This window comes from Pelmatolapia mariae, linkage group LG17, assembly GCF_036321145.2.
Source record: "Pelmatolapia mariae isolate MD_Pm_ZW linkage group LG17, Pm_UMD_F_2, whole genome shotgun sequence".
Lineage (NCBI taxonomy): Eukaryota > Metazoa > Chordata > Actinopteri > Cichliformes > Cichlidae > Pelmatolapia > Pelmatolapia mariae.
The window spans coordinates 27,739,819-27,767,342 of record NC_086242.1 but is presented as its reverse complement, the minus strand read 5'-3'; the positions used below and the strand labels follow the sequence as shown (position 1 = coordinate 27,767,342).

The following is a 27,524-nucleotide window of genomic DNA, read 5'->3' as shown; positions in this document are numbered from 1 at the left end:
TTTTGCTATAATGCATTTTTACAAAGATGTTTTGTTCAGACAGGGCACCCACTCACAGCTCAACACAGTTGATTGAATGAATGAATGTAAAACATACTGAACCAGTTGCATGAATGTGAGTTTGAGGATGACTGTGACTGCATTCTTTGGGAGTATTTCCCAGCATGCACTCTGCCTTCAGATCCCACTCAGCCACCTGGAAAGCGGAGGATTGCTGGGAAAAGCGCAGAACACAGACTATCTCAAATCTCAGGACAAGGGATACCAAGAGACCATTGACCAAACTGACCTGGAACTGGCCACAGATAAGAGTAAAAAATTTACAAGCATCGTGATATAAATTTCTACATAAAAAAAGTCAGATTATTAATTTCAAATAATAGTTCTTCTTCTAGGTTGCCCTGCTTATGGCGGAAGAATCTTACATATTTTACGTTTCCTGATTTCAGGGTATCAGACAAAATTTTTTAATCTTAGCCTGAAATCTTATAGACCAGTGACCCAAAGAGGTTGCAGTGAACTGACATGTGGTAATGTAGTGTTGGACATATGTGTCTCGTCAGCCCATCCTTTCTGATGTTCATCCCATTATATTGAAAGAGCAGAGGGCAGGGAGGCTCCCTGTGTGCCACATGGTACTGATTTAGCTGTTAGTGTCAGTCTCTTCTTTAATGAACAGGCAGGTTGTAGTGTTTCTTCTTGTGTCACTTTTTTTGTGTGTCTCAGTGGAGAGGTTTTATCCCTTGAGGTTGTTTGAGAATCTGCATGTGGATTTGAGGGCAGGGATTGTGGACAGGAGTGTATATTTTTACATTTCCAATAAAGCAGCAGCAGAGAATTGTGCAAATTTAGAGATGAGCGGTATCCATACAGCAGGCAAACCTGCTTAAGCTCCTGTCTATGGATGTTTTTATGACCAAAATTTGATTAGATGGTCATGGCCTTTAAAAAAGAACCCCCTTTAATTTGGTTATAATATAAGTAATCTAAAATGTAATCATTTCAGGCTATTAAAAAGACTTGAATTGAACCTATATTAAGTTCATGTAGACCCATTGAATAATTTTGTGTAGATTAAAGGTGCATAAAAAAAACCCATTTCGCTTATACTTTATGTGTTTGTGGAATAGTTGTGATCAGAAAACCGCAAAATGCCCAGTTAAGCTAGAAGTATTAGTATTACCAGACGGCAGTTACTTTAAATATATATCGAGAAAAACTATTAAAAAAAGGAGTCCTTTCATTTTTGAGCCAAGTTTCTACAAACTTTCAAGCTCATTAAAACAGTACAAATATATATACTGCATTTCCATGTGTTTTCTGATGTTTAATTAAATTCCTGCACCTATTTCACATTTGCCTGGTAAAATATAAAGATTGATTTATAAAATTCCTTTACCTGTCTTAAGCACTTCATTAGCACCCTCCCCTTTCCAGTAACTTAAGTGATAGAGCCGGTTGTCCTTTTGTCTCAGAATTCCATGTGCACCCACTACCTTGCATGGCCTCTCTCTTCCACAGGAATGTGAATGTGTGCCACAGTGCCACTAGCGTTAAAAGGTGCAATGTGCACACTATTTACTGTTTACAGTACACTTAAACAATCTAATCATTTTCCTCACTTAAATAACATTTAAATTCTGGATGTAGCTAAAAGACTGAAGCAGTGTTAGAAGTCGATTAAACTTTGTTGAATGAATAAAAAAGGAGCGAGTGCAACAGAAGAACAGAGTTAATAGGAAAAATGGTAAGAATATGAATATGAAGAATATGAATTGCTCAGCAGTCAAAAATTAAATTAGCAGTATATTGTAACACGGATTTGTCTTTTAAAAGTACACAAAGACTGTCAAGCACATATGATCACCCATTAATTAAAGGATAAGTATTTGGAGGTTTTTTCGGTATGTAAGGTATTGCTAAGGCTTTGCTGTGTGCCAAGTTTAAACTGTGGTTATGGAAACAGTGAACCTGTTTGTCTTGTTTTGCTTTTAGAGCCAGGATAATAGCAAAAGATAAGATGTTAATACTTCTGCTTTTGCTTTGCTAAATTTTGAGGTTGAAAGAAATAACTGTGACTTTCTGAAGATGCAATACACCATGTCAGTATCTTACTACTGGCTTACAGGGACATTATCTGTATTGTTTGTTTTTACCCATCAGTAAAAAACAGGGAGGGGGGGGACACACCCAGAAAACCGTCCCAGTCTGTCCTAATGAAAACTGTGGAATACTGCATATGGTTCCATAGATTCCGCTGCAGCACCAGTATCAGCTCCAGACATTAAGGACGTTGTTGTAACATGTGATTTTATTTAAAAAAAATAAATACCAATACCAATCATTCTGGAGCCGTCTAAGCTGTCATGAGGATCTGCTGCCAAGGACAAGCCCACAAATCAACTGTAAAGTCAACAACAGAGAATTATTAAATTGTTTTTCAATAATTTGTTGCTGACATTGTCAATCAAGCCATACAATAGTTTCACCCGTAGGGTCTTTCTGTGGTTGCATTCACAATTGTTTAGTCCAACAACCAAACTCCCAAGGATCTAGCTTTTAGTTGTAACCACACCTGTATGATGTCATGCCCACAGGTCTTTCTCAGTTCTTTTCATAGTATATGTTTATTAGATTGCTATCTGTAGATGCAAGTTTTGCATCATTTTTTCCAAACAGCTCTGTGAGTGTGCACTCAAGTAAGAGAAAGAGAGCAACTTACACTAGATGCTTATCAGCAGGTCTAATCACTACCATGTGCTTTATGACCACTTGCCTTTTTTATTGGGGCTGTTGGAATCCCAGCAATTAGTCTCCCTTAAATTTCACACATGGCCAGTGTGTTCGTCATATAAACTGTCCCACTGAAGGAAGACCTGGTCTAGTTCTGGGCTCTCAGCTTGTCTCTTTTACAGTGTCTAGAGGCTTTTACTACCCCTGAGCTCAATTCACTCACTCCGGTGGTCCACGAGCCTGGGAAACAGTTTCTCCGTTCAGACATACACGCTGACGGGGGGAAAAAATTTAGTTGAGATCATATTTCCTTTGTTCAAAAAGATCCCCTTTCATTTTTATTTTGGTAGAAGGCAGAGCGGCAGATTTTGAGTTTCTGTTTAATTTGGCGTGGATTATTATTTTGTCTAATTGGCTTTTAACGAGATTTTGACTGAAGTATGTGAAGAAGCTGGTCTGGTTCTGTACCACCCACCCACAAGGTCCACTCAAGGGTAACCCCATACAGATCTGCATCTCTGCTTTCCTGTTCTCCTTCCATTTCGCTCCCTTTTAAGCTTGCTTAAGATTGCCTATATAGCCTGTAATAGAATTATATTTTGTCTGAGTACATTTACACTGTTAACTTACGTATTCTCATTTTTTACTACATTAAATGTATTGATGGTTTTTTTTCAAATATAAGATTAAACTTCTTAATTGCAAATGAAGTATATTTAAATTGCAGTTCACATGTAGCAATGAAATACTGTAACGGGGCCAATGTAATATTAGTTTTTGCTGACAATACTGTAGTGTGCTTGTATTTAAATGTTTTTGGCTACTACAAAAGTGCATCTACTTATAAACACAACTCTATTATATTTACCAACTTAGCAACTATGTGCATATTTTAGTGTCTTTGTTCCTATACAGTGATTAGCTGGAACTTTTATAAGTTTCACAGGGTACTTTTACTTTGAAGGTGAACACTTTTTACAGATATGCTACCACTTAATGAGCAGTTGGTGAGTGTTTACAGACAACGAGTAACCTATAAGCAATCTGCTAGGAGCTTTGTTTTTTATTTTTTGTTTTTTTGTTTGTTTTAGTGCAGCACCATTTACCTCTTTATGACCAATTTCACCTAGAGACAGCCAGCAACTTCCTGCAACCATTTGCCAAGCAGTTGCCAACTGGTCTCTAGGCCTTTGTGACTGGGGCCTTAAATATAATTTAAAGTGGTATTAAGATCTTAAAAGTGCTATGAACACTTTTCTGTGTTAGACTGAGTAAAACAAATTAAGAAAAAGGCATACTCTCTTTAAGGATTAACTGGGGGATATCGTTTTCAGCAGTGAATTGATCATATTTTCAGTCAGAAACAATGACTCACTAATTATTGTTGTGTGCACATTGTGCTTTAAATGGCACGCAGACCTTGAGTTATTATAAATATACCAGACATCATTTGGTTATACAAGGATTAGCAGAAATGTTCACAGTTTTAAGACGGAGGCATCCCAACATCTTTGATGTGCTTCCACAGATTATTTGAGGTTTTCAGAGTTTACTTTACATGACAGCGAGATCCTGATTGTGAAGGTAATGCAGGCTGCAAGTGCCAATCAAAGGTTGTAATGGAAAAGTTTAGGATGATTTACTGAAGGGAAGAGAGTAATGATTGTAATATTGGCTTTCTCACATGTCTCTGTGTATGATAGACTCGATACAACACATACAGATGATGAGCGATGCATTTGTCAGAGGTTTCTAAGAATTATTATTGTTGTTGTTGCATTAGTGCCTCACTTAAGCTGCCGCTTTCCTCTGAGTCTAAACTGTTATCTAATCAAAACAAGGGATTCTTTGAATATTTAGATTCAGGGAAACACCCTCAAGCAATTGTGTGTGTGATAGGAAGGAAAATATTTCCCACTAAGTCTGAGCGAGTGTGCCTGGGGGAAATTCAAAACACTCCTGCTGTTTGGTCTGCATTGTGCTCCCTGCCAACTATCACTATCATACAGAAACAAAACTGCTTTTGTTTCTTGTGAATTTTGGTTATATTTGCGTGCACAAATAGGTGGATTTCAATTTGTGTGTGGATGTCGGTTTGGTTTTTTTTTTTTTTTTTTAACGTTTTGAGGTTTTGGTACAATAATGTGCAGTGTCGAGACACAAGGATTGTGTTTTCCGTTAAGGAAGAGAAAGTGAATGAGAATGACAGATTTTTTTTTCGCTACATCATACATACTTCTGATCACACTGGCTCCATTGTTCAAAGGCTTGTTGTAGAGAGGAATTGTTTAACCCTGTCCTGCTACACAGTTGGATTGACTTTGTAGTTTGGTCTACTGTAATTTTTAATGTATGTCCATGTTTATAAGCTGCGTGTGTGTGCAGGTGCACATTTTCATTACTTGGAATGTTTATGCATGCTCATACAACTAAAAATGTGGAAATCCATGCCTGTGAATGCCAAGGCCAGCAGCTTTGCAGATGAAGTATTAAGTGGTTCCACTGATTTATGCTGCATTACAAAGAATTTGACAGAATTTCTGCTTGACCGTGACGAGGAAACAATGAGGTTTCTGGATAAAATTTGCTGTATACACATGCCCTCGTGCACTGAAGACATGACCACCCACGTTTACCGCCCAGCAGCTCACCTTTCTTTTGAGTGTGTAACACTGAATTTAAAATCAAACCTTTTAATACTTTGATCCTGTTCCCTAACCTAAACCACTGACCTCATCAGGAGTTTCCCTTAGAACAGTCCCGACTGTCCTCCGGCTCCAAAATTCTGCTCACTCATTAAAATATCAGCTCTAGTATTTTCCATGTAAGTGTATAGTGGAAATAAATTGTAAAACACTTTGAAGGACCAGCGAGTGTTGGTGTTGTGTGTGATGAGAGGGATTTAAAACATATAGCAATTTAACACCAATTCTTATTTTCACAAAACCTACATAAATATGAAATGTTTGAGTAGGAACAGGGCCAGTTTTTAAGTAGTTTTTTTTCTTTTAGGTGCTCTTTGGAAGACTTTAAAAATTGGAAAACTCCAAGGTACTCTCTCAGGTCATGGTCATGCTTTGTTTTTTGTTGGGTTTTGTTGTTGTTTTTTTAAACCTAAGACACATTTCAGCAAAGGTATGCAACGCATTTCATATAGGCACATTACTGTGTTGTAACAACACAGTAGGAATTTTCCAGTTGTAGGGTTTCACCAAGTAGTAAACTTTCACCTCGGGTGAAATTGGAATCTTCCAGTAGTGACGTTCTCTCAGTAGGAATCTTTAAAAAGGGTGTGAACATATAAAGGCAGCAAAAGCGATGTCAAACAGAACATAATAAGATCAAGCAATAGCGTTAGTTACAAAGCTTATGAGTGCGTCTCAAATACACAAATATATAAAATATGCAATTTGTTAAAAAGTGGTTGAATCTAGGTTTGAGCATGGAATCTGTAAATCCAAAAAGCTTTGGTTGAGTTTTTAGCTTGAAAAGTGCATTTTGGTCAATGCCAAAAGCTTGAATGGCTTTATGCCACAATCACACTAAGGAAACCAGTGGCTGGCGACCATGACAACTCAACCAAAATTATTGAAAACATAAGTAATAAACTTGTGATCTTTTTGTCTTTGATATTGTTGCTTTGAAGATGGGGACCAGGTTTCACAGTCATTCGCTGTCTTCAAAGCAACGTTGGTCAAGTCAGCGATAAAACGGCAATAAGACTGAGTCAGTCTGCTATCAGTTTGCAATTGAATGGGGTGGAGCTAGCAATTCCATGGAACCTGACAATATAGCTATTAACTGTGATGAATTGACAGAAATTGCATTTTTTTTCCTATTTACATATAAAGGAATTCACTTTAACTACTTAAACTTTTAGGGCCCAACCACAACCTCATAGACTGATGAAGAAATTCAGATATCACTCCACATTTAAGTTGCTGCAGGACTGCAAAATAATGTAGGCACTCGACAAGTTTTATTTTTATATAGGAATATAACCAGAACAGTGGAAAAACGTTGAGTCTCATCGCCAAGATGCATCGCCAACGAGTTATGCTTATCAGCACAGATTGATTGCAACATGTTGGCAATCTGTCTGATTTTATCAAATTAAGCCTTGATTATACTTTCTGGGTCGATAAGTACACTAGGAATGAGTCCAAGTGATATAAATTTCATCATTAAACAGTGAGCATAAGGGCTTGTGCAAATCTGTGTGCCTGCCTCTTTTTTTGTTTGTTTTTGGTTTTTTTTGACTGCGCAGACTTGTCTGGGGAGAATTTACATTACAATGCACCAGCTATGTATGTGCCCCAAGCAGGGAACTTCAAGCAGGCTTCAAAGAAACATAACAGGAATGACTGCTTGGTCGTGATATCTCCAGCTGTCCATGTCCACTTCCACTCTCTCCTTTTTTAACATCCATCATCAGTATGTGGGGATTGAATTGTTGCGTTCTCTTTTACAAATCTATTCTCATTTTAAGCTTGTTACACTGATTTTCTTTCTTTTTTTAAAAACAAAAAAAAATTAAATACTTTCCAGTCTGCAGTGTAAATCCTTTACTTTCAGCCCTCAGCTTAATTCCTCTTTCTTTGTGGAGGAAGTGGGCTGTCCTCTGAGATGAAGTCTTCCTGTAGTGACTCCCACTGCAGCTCCACAGGAAGGGTTGGAGCAGGAGTGTAAGAGCAGAATGAATCCACCCTCAGGCAACGGCACTGTGATGGACCCATTCAGTTTGGCTGAGGTAGAACAGAAACGTTGATTTCCAATTAAAATGCAAAAATTACTTTTATCTGAGAAGGTTCACTGAGCAACAGTCCAGTTCTTGTTCTCTTTAGCCTAAATGAGATGCTTCTGATGTTTGCTCTGGTTCAGGAGTGGCTTCAGTGTGATATTGTAGCTCCTTACAGAAAAAGTGTGTACCTGGTGGTTCTCATTGATAGTTTTTTAATAAACTTTTTTGACAGTCCTCTCAAGGCTGCAGTCATCCCTGTTGCGTCTGCACCTTTTTGTGCCACACCTTCCACGTAGCTTTTTACTATTATGCAATGACCATCAATAGCTTATCCTCCTTGTGGAGTACAGTGAGTTGACGATCTTAACATCTGTCAAGTCAGTAGTGTTTACTGAACTAAGTTGAGAGACAAGTGGTAAATGGGCTGGTTCTTGCATAGCACTTTTCTACTCTGAGCATTCAAAGCGCTTTATACAGCTTGCCTCGTTCACCCATTAACACCCCTTCATACGTTCGCATGTGTGCCCTTTTTCTACCCAAGTGCTTTCTATCTAATATTCACACTCATTCATACATAAGAACAACTTGGGGTTAATCTTGCTCAACGATATTTGGCACGCAGGCTTGAGCAAACCGATATCTAACCACTAACCTTCCAACTAGTAGGTCTCCTGCTCTACCTCCTGAGCCACAGCTACCCCAGGTATACAGTATTTTAAACAGTTTTATATTGGAGTTCTTTCTTTCATTAGATGTCAGCCATGATTATTAAAAATTTAAGAAATGCTTGAAATATTTCATTTTGATTTGATTACATTTTCATTGGGATTATGGGTTTCCTATATTTAAAGCAGGAATTTTGGTTTTGGCTTTAACAGTTGAATTTTTCCTGCATATAAAATTAAAGATTTATGTTTTGCAGTTGCATGCAACACAGTTATTCAACACTGGTTTCAACCTTTAGGAAAATGCCACTTTTTATGTTAAATCTGTATTAGAGCATAGGGCAGTTAACATTTTACAGTAGTAGGCTCTCTTTGTCAGCTGTAATTGTACTGTACATTTTAAACTTTAATTTCATAGCAAGAAAATGCAAGGGTATAAGGAGCTCTCTTGAGAACCTTTCACACACACATATTGCCATATGTAAGGAATTTGCAAAGGTCAGCATGACCCACTGAATCTGACCAAACTTAGCCGCTGCTTTATTATCCGTGTACCCCTCTGGGTGTCTGACTGTGGAACAATGTGGAACAACAACCACAAGACTGTGCAGTCCCTGCTGACATGCTCCAATACAAACACAGCCTCTCTTGCTCTCCCTCTCTCTCTTCTTTTCAATCTCTCTTTCTCCCTCTCCCATAGCCAGGGGTGAGGCATCTGTTTCCTATGCTCAACATGTGGAGGCACTGCGTATAATACAAACACACACACACTACTGTTTACACTACTCTTGTCTTATCTTACTCACTGGACACATTAGAGGAACATTTCAAAAGCACACACCTCTAGTAGGTTCAAAGCTTGTGTGTGTATGTCAGTATATGGTTTGTATGTGTGTAACTGTGGAGTGACCGTGCGGTTTGTTTTGATGACACTGACTGTTAATCGCTTGTCCTTTTCAGTGTCGTTTGGCTTTTGGTTTGTGTTAATGTCCTGATGTTATCACCTTAGTATCAACAGGGACGCCGCTCTCATCTGATCTGCTCTCCCTGCTGATAACTGGTGTGTGTGTGTGTGTGTGTGTGCGTGTGTGGGATACTGTAGGAAGCACTGGAGTTATGTTTACTGTGCTTTGTGGTTGTGGGAATAGTGCAGTGTCTGATGGCCATATGTGTGTGATTGCTTCAACAAATTATAATGAAATTCAGTTTACAAGCAAGGATTACAGTCATGTGAAAAAGAGAGTTTTCACAGGACTCTGTGCAGCACTGTGAAAAACTAAGTACATGATTCAGTAGCTTATAAAAATATGTTTAGCTGCACTAATCTAAATGAAGTATTTTCTACATAAACATTTTATTTGTCTTTCACATCGTCATGGAGGAATTTTTGCCCACTCTGCTTTACAGCATTCCTCCAGATATTTGAGGTTTACCGGCATTCATTTATGCACAGCTCTCTTAACGTCCTGCCACAGAATTTCAATCCTGTTGTGGTTTGCACTTTGATACTTTGACTATTTTCTTTTATAGATTTGCTGGTGTGCTTCTTCTTTGCACAGTAGATCTTTAACCTGGATTTGTGGAAAGCATATAGAACTGTGTTCACAGCTAATGATTTCTGGAAGTTTCTGATGGAGTGATTTCAAAGACAGAATCAAGTCTGTTTTTAATTTAGTGTCGCCTGAGGGCCTGATGATCACGGGCAATATTGACTTTCCCCCTTATTCCCTGCACACAGAGATTTCTCCAGATTCCCTGAATCCTTTGATGATGTTATGTACTATTGATGATGAGATAATTAAAGTTTTAAAATGTAACTTTGAGGAACATTATTCTGAAATTGTTCCACAATTTATAGATGCAGTTTTTCGCACATTGTGGAACCTCTGCCTGTCTTTACTTCTGACAAAAACTCTTTAAGATCATCTTTTTATCTCCAATCCTGTTCTTGTCCTGCTGCCAGTTAATCTAGTTACTTGCAATGTCCCTCCAGCTATCTCCTTTATGTTCCACTTACTTTACAGCCTTTTATTGTCTTGTTTTTGAAGTTAGAATAATCAAAAATTCTAAATCATCTAATAGTTTTCAGTAAATATTAAAATGTCTCAGCAAACAGTTGAATAAGCTATGCATCTATGAGATTTGCTGATCATTGCATTGTTGTTTTAGTTACACTGTACAGAGCATCCCAATTTTTTGGGAACAGTCTCTTTTGTTAGCATGTTAAGCATCAAGCATGTGAGTTCACGTTGAAAACCCAAACAAGCTAGAGAGCGCAGCACCAAGCTGTTGTGCTGCTGTTCAAAGCTAAAGTGTAAAAAGTGCCAGATACAACAGTTGTGATTAGTCTCTTAGCAAGTGTCTGAGAGACCAATTCAGATGTGGTGTCAGAATGTAACTGATCAACTTTAACTGTGTGTCAGTTTTATTGTGTTACATATTTCTATGTGAAATGCTTATGTTCTGATGACGTTAGCCGGACGATGAGTCTGTCAGTAGCAGCAGGTGAAAGTAGATAGCCGATTTGAAAAATTCCCACAGGAAACTGCGGTGTGTGCCACTGTGCTTCAGGAAATAGTGAATGTGTTTTTGTGTGTGCGTTTCGGGCCTCCCTCCCTCCCTTCACCCCTGCTGTGGCGGTCAGATAACATTAATGAATCAACAGGCACTTAAAAGAGAGATAAAGAGCGTGGAGGATGGAAGGGGATTTTATCTGTTTTTAAAATATTATGTTGTGCCCATTTTGTGTTTTGCAAAAATGATGAATGTGCAGTTTCCCAGCTGTCCCCGAAGACCCCCACCCCCCAATGATCTTTAGCTGAATTTCTCTGTCACCCACTGCCTTATCAGTGTTGTCTCAGTTCATGCAGATAAGACAAACTACTCATTTGACAGAACACAGATTTTTATTTTTCCAAAACCACAGATTAGCTTCAGTGATATTCTTTAATTATTATTCTTTCATTTGGCACATTCTCTATTTTGCAGGATAACTATTGTGTCATTATTTGGAAGCTCTAAAAACTACTTGCTCAGTTTTACATAAAGTGTGTGGTAATTCACCATGTAACCAGAGCCCTTGTTAACCCTTCTCTGTAACCTTCCATGCCAATCAGAATCATTGCATAACATGATGTGCACTTCTCGAGAAATGTAACTAAAGATTCAGCTCACAATGAGTCTGACTGACGTGGAAGGTTAGGGAAGGTTTCTGGTTACAGAGTAAGTTACAACATAGATTTCCCGCTGAAGCATAATTCAGGGATTAGGCCTCACTGACATGGGCCTAGAGACCGGTCAGCAACCGCCTCGCAATCTCCTGTCACTAGGGAAAAATGTGTATTCCCTTTCAGTTCACAGGAACTCACTGTAGGTTCCTGAGTGAAGCTGGTCGCACAAAGGGTGGTGATCCAAAAACATCCTTGTGATTGCATTGGTCACCAGGACATAACCACGGTCAACCCATAGTTTCTACACAAATGTGACTGGTGATTTTTTTGTTGGGTATGGCAGAACTGCTCAAAAATTCCAAAATGACAAGTGGACATAGCTGACAAATGGACACGGGTCCTGCATTGCTTCCATCCAAAATGTTTGCTACTTCTACATTTTTTGTTATTTTTCAGCAATCATTATAATCAATACTGCTGCTGATGCTGATGGAAAATATCAGTGGCTGTCAATACACACTCAATAACCCACTGCACAGATTATTAGGTAGACGATTCAATATGACTGCACAGGTTGCTGCAGTGCAGAAAGAAGGCATGAAACACAATAATGTATGTGTGTCACTATTTTCTACTGTTGACACTAAAATAAAAGAGTAAAACTGTTAAATGATGTTCACTTAACATTACAAAAAATGTTTCTCTATAAGAACTGCCTTTAAAAATACTTGATGCCTAATCAATCCAACATGACGCGTGGCCCCTGCCCTTCTATAAATATACTAACAACATTTTTAAACATGTGACAAAACACCATTAAAATTGTTTAGTCTGTATTTCTGTCTGTTGCCTGCTTTTCAGCAGTAGAGTTGCTCTTCCACCTGCAGTAGTGATTTTACAATAATCGCCTACCTTTGTCTCAAACACACAGAGCTTGGTATCTCATGCACACACCTGCTCTTCAATGTCCAATTTGTACAAGTGTAGTGGCCACAGAGGAGCGTAGAAACGGTAAACAGGCTGATAGTATCTCCGATGAGATCACTGTAGCTTGAAATGCATTTTAGGCACAGAGACGTGGTCCAGCATTGACACATGCCTTCACACACATACAGCTTTGAAGGGGAAAGTGACCATTGTTCCGAGTGACAGATTAAAAGCAGGGCAGCATGTAGGAGCACAATCTGTGTTCAGGCCTGTTTACACTGTAAACAGTCTCTTTCTTGCAGTTCAGCTTCTGTTTTCAGCCCCCCAAGGTCAGGGGTCATGAGTTCAAATTCAGACAGTTGAGGAAGTCTGGCAATTCAATTCACAAACACCCGTACAGTTTCCTCACCGCTCACTTACTAACCTCTCGTCTTCTGATTTCTGCCTTAAACATTGCAGGAAGGTTAAAGGATATCTCCTCATGATTTTTAATAACTTTCATTACATTTCTGCCTCATTCTTTCCTTCTTGTCATTTAGGTTGACAAACGTCTCTCATTTTTAACTGATCCGTCTGAGTCCAAATTCCCATGGAATTATCTCTTTTCAGATTTCATGGAAAGACTAAAAATATTCCAACTACCATAAATTGCATCTACCGCCTACGATCAGACTGTTGCAGCCAGTGACATCCCACAATTCCTGATAACATGAAATACACAAAATTAGCTTCCTGTGTCATGTTTATCTCCACTTCACATACTCTCAGGCCCTTACCCCCCTTTTTAAAATAGGTCTCAAAAACTAAAAACAATGCAGTTCTTAGAATTTATGGATGGAACTAAACGTTTTTTGTTATTATCATGCTCTCATTTCTTTTTCCTGTTCTTCTTAACAGATACTGAAAAATTAGTCATGTGATGTTTAGAAATTATGTTTTCTTCAAATATATAAAAGAGACAAAGCCTCACATTTTAGAAACTGAATGGGAATATTTGACATTTAAATGCTGAAAAACAAGAACTTGTTAACTTTGAAGCATCATCGTAAGCCACCGTGCGTCCACTTTATTCCGTCACTGTAGATTTTACCTTCGCTCCCAAGAATCTGCTGTGACATTCTGCTTGGATATTGCGGTGTATGGTGAGAGATATAGAAATAAATATAAACAATAAGTTTGTTTGTTACGCTGTGAGGCAGCGGTCATCCTACTCATGCTTATGTTTGTTTTTCTTCCTGCCTCGTCAGAGGGAGCTGAATAAAGAGGGAACTTTTCTGGCCTAACATCACTCCGCCTCTAGCTGCTGATGCCTTCTCTCTGACAGGATGCACATTCACATGCATCTTTTTTACTGTGTGCAATTCTGGGTTAAAGTAAGTTAAATAAAGAGCAGAAAATCTGAAGCAACTATTTTAAACCTTTTAACTATTTTAAACACGGTTCACATCCTCTGTAGCCTCTGCACACTGCCTATTCATAACCCAGCTATAACAGATTAGCATTCAGCTGCTATATTTAACATTACTTAACTCATGTCTGTGTGGATATGCGTGTCTGTGTTGCTATCCCCCTTTTTCTCCCCAAAAATGGTAACACACCCACATCGAATGAGAGGGCTCCTTTGAGAAATGTGTTTCTCGGGTTCTCACGGTGTAAAAATGACGCTATCGCTAAACTCCGAGAATCAGCAGCTCTGTCTGCATTACATGGTGCTTTGCCCAACCTCTGTGTGTGTGTGTGTGTGTGTGTGTGTGTGTGTGTGTGTGTGTGTGTGTGTGTGTGTGTGTTTACATGCATGGACAATTTAGTTTGCTAAGTATATGCGTGTGTGAGTTTGAGACTTAAATAGTGAATGACACTCTTTATGAGACCCCTGTCCGTTCCTGTGGTGAAAACATGGAAAGATTGTTTAACTGCTCATACAGCCAGAGGTCATAGCCAAGTTCAAGTGTGTGTGTGGACTTCCCCATGCTTGTGTCTATGTTTAGATATACAAACCCACTGATAATTTCAAAGGAATGGGTGCTGGTTTGATTGATGGATTGGTTTATCAATATGAGATGGCTGAAGGAATTTCATTTTCCTAGAAGGCAGCCTCACTGTTTGATTACAATAAAATATTCTTTTTACAGATTTGCAACATACAACATCCTTTCACACAGAAGAGTAAATCACACACACACACACACACACACACACACACACACACACACACACACACACACACAAATGTCCATTGTCACTGTTAGCATCATCAGTGATTCAGTTTTTTATCTAAATAAAGTCATATGTCACCATATGGAGAAAGCGTTAATGGCACATGTGAATGAATACTAGTCTTTACTGGTGCCGGTGGATTAAATCTACTATTTATAGGCTAAAAACACATTTAGAGTCCTCAGTAACAATTGAGTGCACTAAAAAGTTTTTAGAGACTTCAGATGTTCAGTTTGCTTTATTTCGTAAGGATTTTGTTACAGTCAAAAGCTCACAGAATAAGAGTAAATGCACATATTTAAGTGAATGTGATTAACTTATTATAGTGGTGAAAAAAGAGTTAAAAAGTCAAGTGAAAAGCAAAAGGAGCATTATTGTCTGTACAACACAGTGATGCGACCCCCAGCAGCCTCGGTGTGATGACAGGAATCTGGAAAATTACATCTTGTATCATTTTCCAAGAATAAGTGACACATCCTTCAACCATGAATGGAATTTTTGAGTTTTTATGTCTTTAATTGTAGCGTATGGACATGTGGCACAGTGAGCAGATTTGTATTTCCTCACTTTTTTCTTCATTTTCCATCAAGTGAAGGATATTTGGGCAATGCCACTCAGCTTTTTACAAATTTAAGCTTTTGAATGCAGGGGGGACATAGAGTAAACGTATTCCCTACGAGCTCTGTTAATCTTAGATGTGGGCTCGAGCACTTGTGGAGCTTCCAGAAGCAACACCCAGGAATCAACACAATAAAATGTTTTAAACTTTGTTTGATCAACTGAAATTTTGTGGCCTCTGGGTTAACAGGCTGTTGTCTGTGAAAGAGCATCCACTGAGGCTGACCACTGATGCGAAGCCCGTCCAGCAGCAACATGGTCAGAATGAAACTGACAACGCAGAGGTGCGGTTGTCCCTGCGTCATCCCTGACCATGTTAAAACTGTGTGTGTGTGTGTGTGTGTGTGTGTGCGCGCGTGTCTGTGTGCACGTGTGTGTGTGTGGGTGTCTGTGTGCTTGCGTTCAGAGTGAGGTCAGACTGCAAATATAGCCTCTTCTGTCTTCAACTTAACGTCCAGACAGCCTGTGTCTGACAGGGAAAAACACTAAAGTCTCTGACTTTTTTGGTCAAAATACAACAGGAAAGACAAGCGGGAAGGAGGGGGGAGAAAGGGGGAGGAGAATGAAGAATGAGTGTGTGTGTAAAGGGGGTAGGAGGGTTAATAATTTCAGCCATCTCTAAAAATAGGAATCTTGAATTTAAAAAAATAGAACAATTTTGAAAAAAATAAAAGAAGCTGCTCTGCTAAAAATCACAGCTCCATAGCAGCCATTTGGACGATGTGTGCTCCCTGAGGTGGAGCCTGGGAAAGTTGTGTGTACTAGCATGTCTGTGTGTGTATCAGTGTATGTGTGAAAATGTAGCCCTAAATTGAATGATTGAAGTTCTTACTTGCATTTAAGCACAAAACGGTTGGAAAGCAGTTATGTTGAGGCTGCTAATGCCTGGTCTGTCCCTGCGTTTACCTCATTTGGCCTGTCCGGGTCTAACCTAAATTCGTTTGGTTCAGCCAAGTATGGTCTGGACTGGTTCACGGTTCTGTCAAATCCTCCCCTGCCCTTTACTGACTCACGAGAAGACATTTGGGGATTTTCAGATAAAGACGGATTGAGAGAGAAAAGTGAAACATATCTAAGTTAAGTCACATAAAATATGTTGGAAATGAAAACACGTTAGATGAAACTTCGATGGAACTCTGCTCAGGAACGTGTGGAATGTTAGCCCACCAGTCTCCATTTCAGTGCATTTAGTCTGCATTCCAATTTGATATCTGGTCCATGGCTGTCTAGAAAGAGCACGTCTAATGTGCTAAAAAGACATTCATTTAAATGTTATTTTTACCAGCTGGTTTATCTGTACTTGTTCTACAGCGGGCGGCAGGACTTAGTCACAGAGTCGCAGACTGAATGTCTCTTCATGTCCAGCTTCAGAGCCTTATGAGTTTTTTGTGTTATGTTGTTAAGGATGATTACCAGTTGCCAGTGTGCAAAGTAATTCTGTTATGAGTAGTGCTGTAACTAGTGGTGGCAAAGGAAACACTGTTTCATTCAACATAATTGCATGAAATAATCCTGACTTTCACAGTCATCAAAAGGACATAAATTTTATATATAGTTTGTTAACTACTGTTAAGGTTTCGTTATTTATATACGCTACACTCAAGTTCTTCACTTCATATTTAGAGCTGACTCGAACCAAATTCTGCCACGTATAGAAAAGACATTAAGCTACACATGGGCTACTTACGTTGAACATTACATGATATGAAACAAGTGCAAATGGAGAATACCCAGAATTCTTAGTCTGCTATCTTTCAAAAATGAAAGATTTATTTCCCACTGATCTGGGCTTAGTGCCCTGACAGAAACCCTTCCTGAAGAAATGTGGCATTGGCAGAATCATGCTTTGGATTTGTTTTTCTGTGACTGGGAAAGAGAGAATAGTCAGGTACAGAGATGTTTTAATAAGAATTTGCTGCATAGTCCTCAGAACCTCAGACATTGCCGCAGACAAGGGCCCAAAACACAAGGCCAAGACAACAGTGAAATTTACTGGGGACACCTCTGTCAAGTGACCCAGTGAAAGTTAACCTGAACCTATTTAGACCTCTCTGGGACCCCCAACAATGGTCGTCCATTGACAGTTGCAGGGTAACCTGAGAGAGCTCAATGCTTTATCTAATTTCTGTTATGTATATAATTGATTCATTTTCAATATTCCGTTGTTAAGTTGTTAATTTAAAAACTGTTTTTAATTTTTCACAAACCCCTCTATCCCTTTTCAAAAGCAGAGCTAGGTGTTATTTGAATTTATCAGGTAGATCTTGGTTTATGAGTACAAGTTTTTAACAAAGGTGTTAAACAAATAAATTAAAAAAAACACTTCCCAATAATGATCATGAAATTTATCTGATCAAAGTATAGGTCAGTGAGTCTGACCTGCTTTCAACAGATTTAGAAGGAAAAGTGTCAAATGCTACCTGTAGTTAATGCTGCAGACGTGTTTCAGCCAAAACCCGATTCTAATCAAAATTCCTTAAAGGGACACATAATCCTGCAGAGTTGTATCTGCTTCTCTTCCTTGCGTTGCTTATTTGGCTTTTAAAATGTTTGTACAGGCATGGACTGTGTGTCATTGCTGTGTCGTCAGGAATTGTTATGTGATACGCCGTTTAGAGAGGCAAGGAGGGCTCTTGGTTTATGAGTCACTTGCATATTGACAGCTCTAAACACTTTGTCGGGGCCATTGGGGAGGGTGTAAACATGTATGGTAATGTGTTTTACAGCAATGATGCACAAAGAATAAAAGGGTGATTTTGGGTGTATCTTTCAGAGGAAGCCGCAGTTCTTTGGAATCATCTACACCATTATGGAATGCTGTAGAACACATTCACAGGAATGTTTTATTTAATAAACAAACATATACACACTTGTCAAGTGGTTGTTAGTTAGTGGTTGTGGTTTAGTTACAAATATACTAGGGGTGCAACAATACTCGTATCGATATTGAACCGTTCGATACACTGCTTTCGGTTCGGTACGCATATGTATCGAAAAATACAAAATTTTTAATTTATTTTATCAACTTTTCTTCTGACGATGCTGTCTGTGTTGACCGCTCAGTGAATCTGCGTTCGACTACTCCGCCTAGGCTGCACTGTCGAGCACAGGTCCAGTGAGCGCAGCGCAAGCTAGCGAGACAGAAGTTCAGCTCGTTGCAACATGGCAAATTGAACCTCCCCCACCCTCATTCAGATCTGGCGTTTGGAGCTATTTTGGTCTTCATGTGACGTATGACCCTGAAGGTAAGCGCGTCATGGACAAAAGTAAAACAGTATGTCGGATGTGCCACGCAATGCTCAGTTACATTGGTGGGAACTAGTGCGTTAGCGCAGTTAGCTCGTTAACGTGTTGACGCCGTCCAACCCCACGCACGGGGCGATCCGCGGTAGCTCGTTAACGGAGATTTGCCGCGTTGTGGCGTTAATGTCATTTCAACGAGATTAACGCTGACAGCACTAGTGGGAACACAACGAATATGACTGCACATTTACTCCGACATCATCCTAGTGCAAAGACAAGTGGAAGCAGACAAAAACAACAAGCACGCATGCTACAAACTTTACCCGAGCCATTTAGATAGCCGTTAGCACATGATTCTCCTTATGGGGACCTGATATGTTTAATATGCTGCTGAGAATACACCCCAGAAGAAGCGTATAGTATAGCTTTTATTTTGGAAAGAGCCATTTCTCTGTAATAAACTCTCTTTTTCAAAGATGAGTGATTTCTCGATCAGATAGATTTATTTTTTATTACTTTGTTGTTTCAGCAACATTAAATTTAAAAACTGTACTTTTGAGTTAAAATATAAATTTATAATTTTAATAAATGACAAATTAAAAAGGCATGAACATTTTTTTTTGTATCGAAAAAATATCGAACCGTGACACCAAAGTATCGAACCGAACCGAACCGTGAATTTTGTGTATCGTTGCACCCCTAAAATATACATATAAGGTGTGAATACAAAAAATAGCATCAGCTGTATGTTCTTGAGCATTACGAAATATATTTGAATCATCAAAATGTTGCATAACTATATAAAAGGAAATTGAATACTGGGGGGGTGTCCACTGAGGGGTCTGATTGAAGGCTTACATGTAACATCAGTTTGGATTAAATTAGGCCTCAGTCACCCGGGCCTAGAGACCGGTCAGTGACCTCCTGACATGTCTGGATTCTAGAAAAATGTGCATTCCCCAACCAATTGGCAGCTGGTTGCTGGAGGCTTCTGGCTGTAGTTGGGTGAAGTTGGTCTTAAAAAGATTACTGCCCAAAAAACCTCCCAGTGATTGCTTTTATTACTTGTAGTTTGCATTAAAGACGCTGATTTGTGGGCAAAGACTTTGTAACTAACCACCAAACAGCAGTGAATCTTAAAAAAAAAGTGCAATGCAAACCAGAAACAGAATGTTCACCTTTAATATAAAAGTTGTGCCTTACCACTAAAACCAATGTTTCAAAAGTTGCAACTTTTACTTTAAATGCAAATGATGCAAACCTCTCACCAACTAGTTGGGGAATACACATTTATCTTAGTGACCTGGGATTACCTGGGGTCAGTGACTAGTTTCTAATCCTCCATGCCTGTTTCACAGTTTTCACCACACCTCCAGCAACCAACCACTCACTAGCCAGATGGGCAATACAAATTTTTCCCTTGCAACCAGTGGTTGCCAGGTAGTTGCCAACTGGTCTCTAGGCCTATGTGACTGAGGCCTTGGAGCACAAGGCTGTTTGCAATTGTTGGTGGTGGAACAAAAGAATCTAAAAAGTAACTGTAGGCTGTGAAAGCAATAAGCACTAATACACTCTAACTTCTTGGCAAAGTAAGCCTGGCCGGAGTGCATCATTGTGCTGCGATTCTGAAGCCACCAGACAATTCTGAACACAAACTGATGGAAAAACAGTTCAATAAACTATTGTTCACAGACTTCCCTCTAGTTATTTTCTGACATGTATAATGTCTTAGAAAAATGATGTTAAATCCCTTCTGGGGTCAGAGAAGAATGGAAAAAAATCAGAGTGAAATCAAAACATTTTACTATTGACAACTGAACCACTCTAGACTATTCTGGATTTTAGGCAGAAGTGAACGAGCCAACATTGCAGCATTCACACCTCAGTGGGGGTGGGGGCTGACGAGTGGCAAACGAAAATCTGTTTTTCTATTCACTTTCTGAAATGCTGGCAGACAAACTGCATGGGCTATGAAAATTTCTGGTTTATTGATGATGGAAGGCAGAAACTGGGAGAAAGGTCTTATCATTTGCAGCATCTTTTCATGACAGCTTTATGAAAAAGTATATGAAAACCATGAACATAGCAAATACAAGCACCAGTGGACTCATTTGAAAAGTCTTGAAGACTTAAATTGTACTGATGAAGAACTTTGTAGAAACTCTAACGAAAGTAACCCCTGGTATTTGTCATACTCTGAATTGGTGTGAAGTAAAGAAGGTTCTTAACACAAAATAAGATTATTTTTTGAATTGTTTTGAAAAATATGATGAATTTGATGTTACATGTAGTCATATATAAACATCCACAGTAGTAAGAGGTTAACTGCCCTCAGTCTGGTATCAGCAGTGGCCCCTAGGTCATTCTGAAGTCGTCATTTCAATACTATTTGCCTAATCTCAGTACAAGATGGCTGTAGATGATTGCCACTGTATCCGGGAAGTACTGGCCCTTGATGGATGTGGGTCCGAAAAGACCAGCCGATAACACACACTTATGACGTACGTGGCCATGTTTGAGCTCAAATGTGACGTATCATAGTATCATAACATAGTAGTAAGTGCAGGTCATTAATCTCATTATCAGTGGAGAGCGGTGGGCCCGGCAGACTGGAGCTGTGTCTGCTCGAATTCGAGGCTTGACTTTGGTCCACGCCAGAAAAGAGAGCATTTCTTTTAACTTTTCAGGCTTTAACATTCTTGTCTGGCAGCTGTGCAAGCATGTTGTGGAACAGGGCTGAGAACCTCTTAAGCTCCAAATGAGCTGGAAAAGCCAGCTCTGGTCGAGCTCTATAGCTGAGAAGACATGAAGTCGCAGCTTCTCAAAACTCTCTGCAGCACAGCAGAGTGAGCAACATGTTATATTCTAACTGAAACTGGTGTGACCAGTCCGTTTATAAAGCTCTGTATGTGTTTCTGGAATAATTTGAATAAATGCCCTCATGAATGCATTTGTGCTTTTCATGTAAAAAGTGGCTTTGCTTTACATTTGCATGTTTGAATGAGGAGGAAAGTGTGTGCATGTTCTGGACATTAGCTGGCTGCGACTGGGGCCGATGGCTTTGTGCAGGCATAAACGCAGCTCTATTAAGTGTTCACTGTGAGCCATTCCACATGTCAGCTAGAGTCAAGCAGCTAGAGAGGGAAGATGGAGTGGCTATAACAGCCTGGGAGAGAGGCGAGACGCAGAGTGGAAGAAGGGAGGATGGAGGGGTCAGCAGAGGAGGGAGGTCCAGATAAGTCATCACTTAAGTTGTGGTTTGGGTGCTCTGTTTGTTGTAAGATGCTTTTTAGGCACTTTTGGAAAACAAGGAATGGAGTATAAGATCTGTTTTCTGCCTGAGGATTTAACACTTGTTTAGCAAAACAAAACAAAAGGTTTTACCTTTTATTCTCTGCCAGCTTGGAGATGATATTCTCTATCGGAGAATATTTTATCGACAGAGACTTTGACGGTATTGCAAATTACTACGTATATACTATTGAAAGGCAGTCAGCAGTAGCAGAGAGTCGGTGTCATAGTGGTGAGATTGCACTTTGTGACCTGTGCTCAGTACTCTGAGTCAGCAGGCTGCCTTTGGTTTAAACCAGGGATTTTCCCGCAGCTCAGTCCCTTTGGTTGTGCTCTATCTGTGTTCTATCTCACAGGAGCATATGGAAAAGATTAAATATAACACACTGTAAGAAGAAAAAAAGAAAGAAAGTCGCAGCCACGGCAGTTGAATGCTGAAGCCATGAAACTTCTACCGTATTAAGGGGACGCTGCCCTGCTGAGGTCACTGCTGAGTCGGTTAATATTGAATCAGTTATGTTTGTCTGAAGTTGCCTGAATCTGCACAAAGATATTTTGTGATTTTGTTTTAAATATATCATAGACTAACTCCATACATTGATATTTTACTTGTTAACTTTTTTTTATTGGTGTAACATTTTTCATCAGATTTTATTTTGGCATTCATGACCATTTCCAAATCAAAGTGTTTTAAGCAGGCTTTGCTTCAGTGATTCCCTGTCAGCTACAGAAGGATGGCATTTTATTATAACATGTAATATTAAACTTTGAATTCCGTTTTAAAGCATTGCATGTATAATTTTTGGTACATCTTTTACTGCAGGCCTCCAGCATGTTGGTACTATGTTGGAAAAACGTCTCTTCAGTCTATCAATCATCTTGAACACTGAGTACTGGTTTGGTTTTAAGTCTTTAATAAAAAGAAAAAGAAAAAAATAAAATTATAAATAAAAGTCAATAGATTTACTGATTCCTGAATCATATGTATGCAGAACTCTGTTTTACGAGATAAAGAAGCAAAGCAAATAAAATACAACAACAACAACAGATAAAAAAGGAAATAATTTGTGTTGATTTTTTTAAAAATGAAATTATTATAAAATTTTGCTTTAACATGCGTTATAACTCAATATGGTCATGTGAGCTACAAAATTAAAAGAAGTAAACAACGTAAATCAAAACAGGAACATGTAATTTTGGATTGCAATGTCAGTAATTATGCCATTACATTTAGTTCACTAATTACATTAGTAAACTATGCATAATATATAAGCAAAGTTACTCTCCAGAACTCTTTATATTATCCAGTTTGTTTGAAAATTTGTATTGTAGAGTATTTTAATAACTTGAAAAGCAGATCTGGCTTGTATTTTAATAATTACAGATGTCAAATTGAGTAACAATAACAACAAGAGCTGTACTGAAATCCACATTTCATATCACTTCCAACAGAAATTTATAACTCCGAGACAATAGAAAAAAAACCATTTAAACGTTGGTCAGCTCGGTTTTCCCTCGTGTGTGTCAGAATATGTTTCAGGTAAAGGGGTCCGCGGTGGTCGGTGGCTGTTTCTGAGCTGCAGTCAAGTGTGGAGTGTGTGATGGGGGTCATCCTGTGGCCATGTGAACAGGAAGGTGCGGGTTCAGTGTGAAGGGCTGAACCTCTGAGCTGTTTATCAGATAGCTAATGAAGCAGAGCGATCCTGAGGGAGGAGCGGGAGAAGGGGAAAAAAGAGGGTAAAAGGTAAAAGAAGGAAAGCGGGGTGTTGTAAAGAGGCCGAGAACGAGATGGAAATGTTGGCGTATCCGCGGAGAAGTTATCGCTGAACGGGCTGAGATGAATAAACCAATCTTCCGTTTCATTCCTCTTTATTCCCACTACAATACGTAGAAAAATACACATCAGAATATTTATTACATATCCTTGTTAAAAAAAATCAGCAGAGGCCATATCACTCAGCTCCTGCCGTAAACATTTTCTCTGGCTGCAAGAGAAGCAGGCCTACGTTTCCAATTCCCATCATCACAGCCATCCAGTTTACTGCAGGCTACACATCCATCAGTGTGGTTTGCAGGAAAAGGGAATGAGCCTGCTTCATTACAAGTTCAAATAATCAGCCAGTCAGATGATCAAAACAGTATTACAGTGTAGATGTCAGTGTTTGATATTCCACTGTTTCCAGTGATACTTATTCCTGCTCACGTCGAAAAGGAAAGCGCTGACATATTTTGGAAATGGCAGACTGGGAACTCACCTCTGATTAAATTCTCAGGATTGATGTCATGTCTGTATTGTTGATATAAATTTAAAATATTGTAGTGTAATATGCGGGCTACTTTTGTGGTAACACTCAATTATTTTGTATAAACTGTTTAATGTAGCAAAAACAACAAGAAAAGAAAGATCTGAATGAAATTGACATCTAAGTTTGCCTTTGCTGTCTAAAGATCTTCAATATACACTGATATAACGGATAAAAGCAAACACTTCACTCGTCTTCGCTCAAGACTCGTGTGCTTCATGTTTATGAACATGCCGTCGAACACTCGAGCTGGAGCTAAAAGAAGACTGAAGGAATATTGCACAAAAATGTCATAGCTCACTTTATATCCATGATCAATATTTATGCCATTATCCATGGAACAGTTTAGTTTTAACTCAAAAAGATTTAAAAAATGGAATTGAAACTTTTTGTTTGATGATTGAATATAAATCCGCCTGTATAGACAGTGAAAGTTTACTACAGTTTTGATCTTTATGGACTCCTGTTAAAACATCGGGGTCCTCTGCATCTGCAGTTGTTGCTGTAGTAATAAAACGTTAAAGTGGTTTACACCATTTGACCCACGGGGCTTTCTGCTTTCAAATAATGCATAATCGTGGTCAAAGCCATGGAAAAACAGCAGTTCTCACTTGGCCCAGGATGGTTAACATAAAAGGTTTAAACTGTCGGACTGCTAATGAAATATTCTGTTATCTCTTCTGCTTGTTTGTTACTTATGATTTGTCAGATGCAGCCGTTTGTAAGAGAATTAAATTTTCCTGTAAACTTCACAGGCCCAAAATGTGGCAGCAGACTAAATAACATATTCTGATGACGCCCTGGTTGCTTTGTTGTGCTGTTAGTTACATGCCAAGTTGCAATTTTTGGCTTGTGTAGCCCTGTGAGAGTCTGGTTTGTTCATCAGAGGCCAGAGGGTGAGAGGTCAGAGGTCAGGCTCAGGGGAGTCATCATTGTTGAGCGCTCAGGTGACCCTGAACGATCCTGAGGTAGAATGGCCCTCGCCTCCCTGAGGAAGTTCATTCCATCACTGCTGGTGTGTTTGCGAGAAGGCATGTGCTTAAACAATGCCACAACAGTGCACAGAAATGTGTGCATACAGTAGTTCAGCATGCAAGCTCACAGCATTACACAACATTTAGAGTAAGAGAAACGTGACTGTTTTGTTTTTTTCACTACTGGTGACATTATCATAGAATTGTAAACAAATTAGCAGTCGCTGTTACTTTGATTACTATGAAAATCTGATGCAAAGATTACTATTCCGTATCACAACTGACTTTCTTTTGACTATGTCAGTTTTTAAACTGTTGTTTGAAAAAAGTACCACGAACTGGTTTTCGGGGTACTTCTGGGGTTGTATCAGTGCATGTTGCAATCAATCGGGTACTGAACACTGAAGCTTAAACCTTTTCACAGATGTACTAAAAGGTTTTACCTTCACGAGATGTAAGGGGTTTTAGTGATCAACCAAACGTCTAGAGGCACGTTTCATTTGTTGTTTCATCAAAGCATCGTATCGAGCAGTTTAACCTTTGTCTTTGTACTGTTTGCAATCTTTTAAACTTTAATGCACAGAAATGTTTGCATCTTTCTGCACAAGTTTTACTGCAAAACAAAAAAGTTGCCAACAAACTGCTGACAGGAAGTTTTAAGTGTTAAATTTGACCTTTTACCCATAGCACTGAGAAAAAATGATGAGATGTCAGAGATTTTAATCTGCTGATATATTTTATATTTACAGGCCCAGTTGTTGAGATATTGAAGGGGAAATAATGAAGAGTCGGAGAATACGTGACATTCATGACTGTTTATAGCAACTTAATATAACAGCTGGGTTTAATTTCACAGTGTTTTTTTCATCTTCAAATAGTTCAGAATCTGAAGCAAATAAATAAATAAACTGAAATGAGTTAGCACAATAGTTAGAAATTGAGTTAGAAACAATAGAGTCTCAATTACACACTGATTTTAGACTTGTTTATATAGAAATTGCATTTAACATTAAAAAATTACGACTACGCCTTCTGTGTCATTCTCATTCTGTCTTCTTCTGTGATTTTAAAGAGTGGAGACACGAGCGTCTGTTGGTCTGTCTTTGTGTCCCTGGCGAGTTTCTTCTAATCATGCTGGATGTGCCAGGGGTCAGCAGCTCTGACCTGCTGGCTCCAGTTCACCATAAATATTATGGAACCACGCCTTTGCTAGTTGTTTAATATAGCACCGTGTCCGTTAAGGGACCTAAAGTAATAGGTTACGCTGGGGTATCTAAGCTAATAATAACGTTGCCTGCATAGTGTAATTAGGAATAGTAAACACGAGTCAGGATATAAGGTTTTGGAAAATTCATTTGTATTTGAGGAATTTCATCAGCTTCTTTACTTTCACTTTATGTATGTCTCAAAATATCTTTGAGTTGTTAGAGTATGTCAGTTGTGCAACGCTGTTGGCCTGAATGCACGTGTATTCATGGCCACGTGTGCATTTTTGTGTGCCAGCAACACAGTGGGCCTGTGGGAGTGCTCTGTCCTCCTTTCCCACAGTATGTGTCCCCTGAGCCCTTGTAGTGACGTCAGGGCAGAGGTATGGGCGAATGCCCCGCTCAGAGGTCGCAGGTTCACTTCCTGTCTGTCAGGGCTGAGTTTGGCACGGTCCAGTGTCGATCACCAAACTGTCTTTATGATCTCTCAGTAGTTTGACCTCTCTGTCTTTGTCTCTGTGTCTCTTTCAGGCTATGTGGCTGATGCTGCAACAGGAGGAGCCCGAGGATTTCATCATAGCAACAGGGGAGGTGCACAGTGTGAGGGAGTTTGTGGAGAGGGCCTTTAGACATGTGGGAAAGACCATTGTGTAAGTCAACATGTCAGTATTCTTTTTGCAGTCAAAGTCACAGATTTGCCTGAGAGCCCTCAATATAAGACACCCCCAACCCAATGTCTCTTGTCTTGGAAAGATTCCTCCCTTGTTTAACCTGTCAATCACCTCCCCTCTTATGTGCTGTGAGATACTGACATGTGGTGAAGGATGTGTTCATTTGAGGGAGGGGGGGGGGGAGGCAGGTGACATGTTTTGTCTGGATGAGACTATAAGGAAACAAACTACACAAGAAGTAATCACGGCGCTTGAATCTTGGAGCAGGTGTGGGAAACTCTTAGTTCCTGCTAAGATTTCTTTCCTTCCAGGTGGGAGGGAAAGGATGAGAAGGAGGTTGGTCGTTGCCAGGAGACAGGGGTGGTACATGTGAAGGTGGACCCAAAATACTTCCGTCCCACCGAAGTGGTAAGTCAAGTTTCTCCTACCATTTGTGTGTGTATATATTTGTCTCATCACATACAAACTAAAATGACATAAAGGTTTTCTGGCTTCATGAGGTGTAACACATACAACACCTTTGGTCTGTTTGTCCCTCCCTTTGTGTTCTGAGAACCTGGAGATGCTTGTTATACTGGTCTATATAAAGTCTATAATACACATTTGTACATTTGATCCCAGAAACCTTTTGGGATTTTTCTCTCTAACTGCACAATACTGTGGACCACACCAACCAAAGGAGGCTTCAGAATGAAAATGGTTTACTATAGTTGTGCAATCTATATAGTTGCATATAATTTATAATGCATCACGGCACATATTTATT

General features: G+C 39.2%; 1 protein-coding gene across 1 annotated transcript in view; it reads left to right on the top strand.

Moving 5' to 3' along the window:
• gmds (GDP-mannose 4,6-dehydratase) overlaps positions 1 to 27,524 on the top strand; it is a 171,618-nt gene that overhangs the window by 108,492 nt on the left and 35,602 nt on the right. The window contains exons 8-9 of the mRNA XM_063460414.1: positions 26,619 to 26,737; positions 27,070 to 27,166. Of these exons, the coding sequence (XP_063316484.1) occupies positions 26,619 to 26,737; positions 27,070 to 27,166 (216 nt within the window). The remainder of the gene's footprint in view (positions 1 to 26,618; positions 26,738 to 27,069; positions 27,167 to 27,524) is intronic.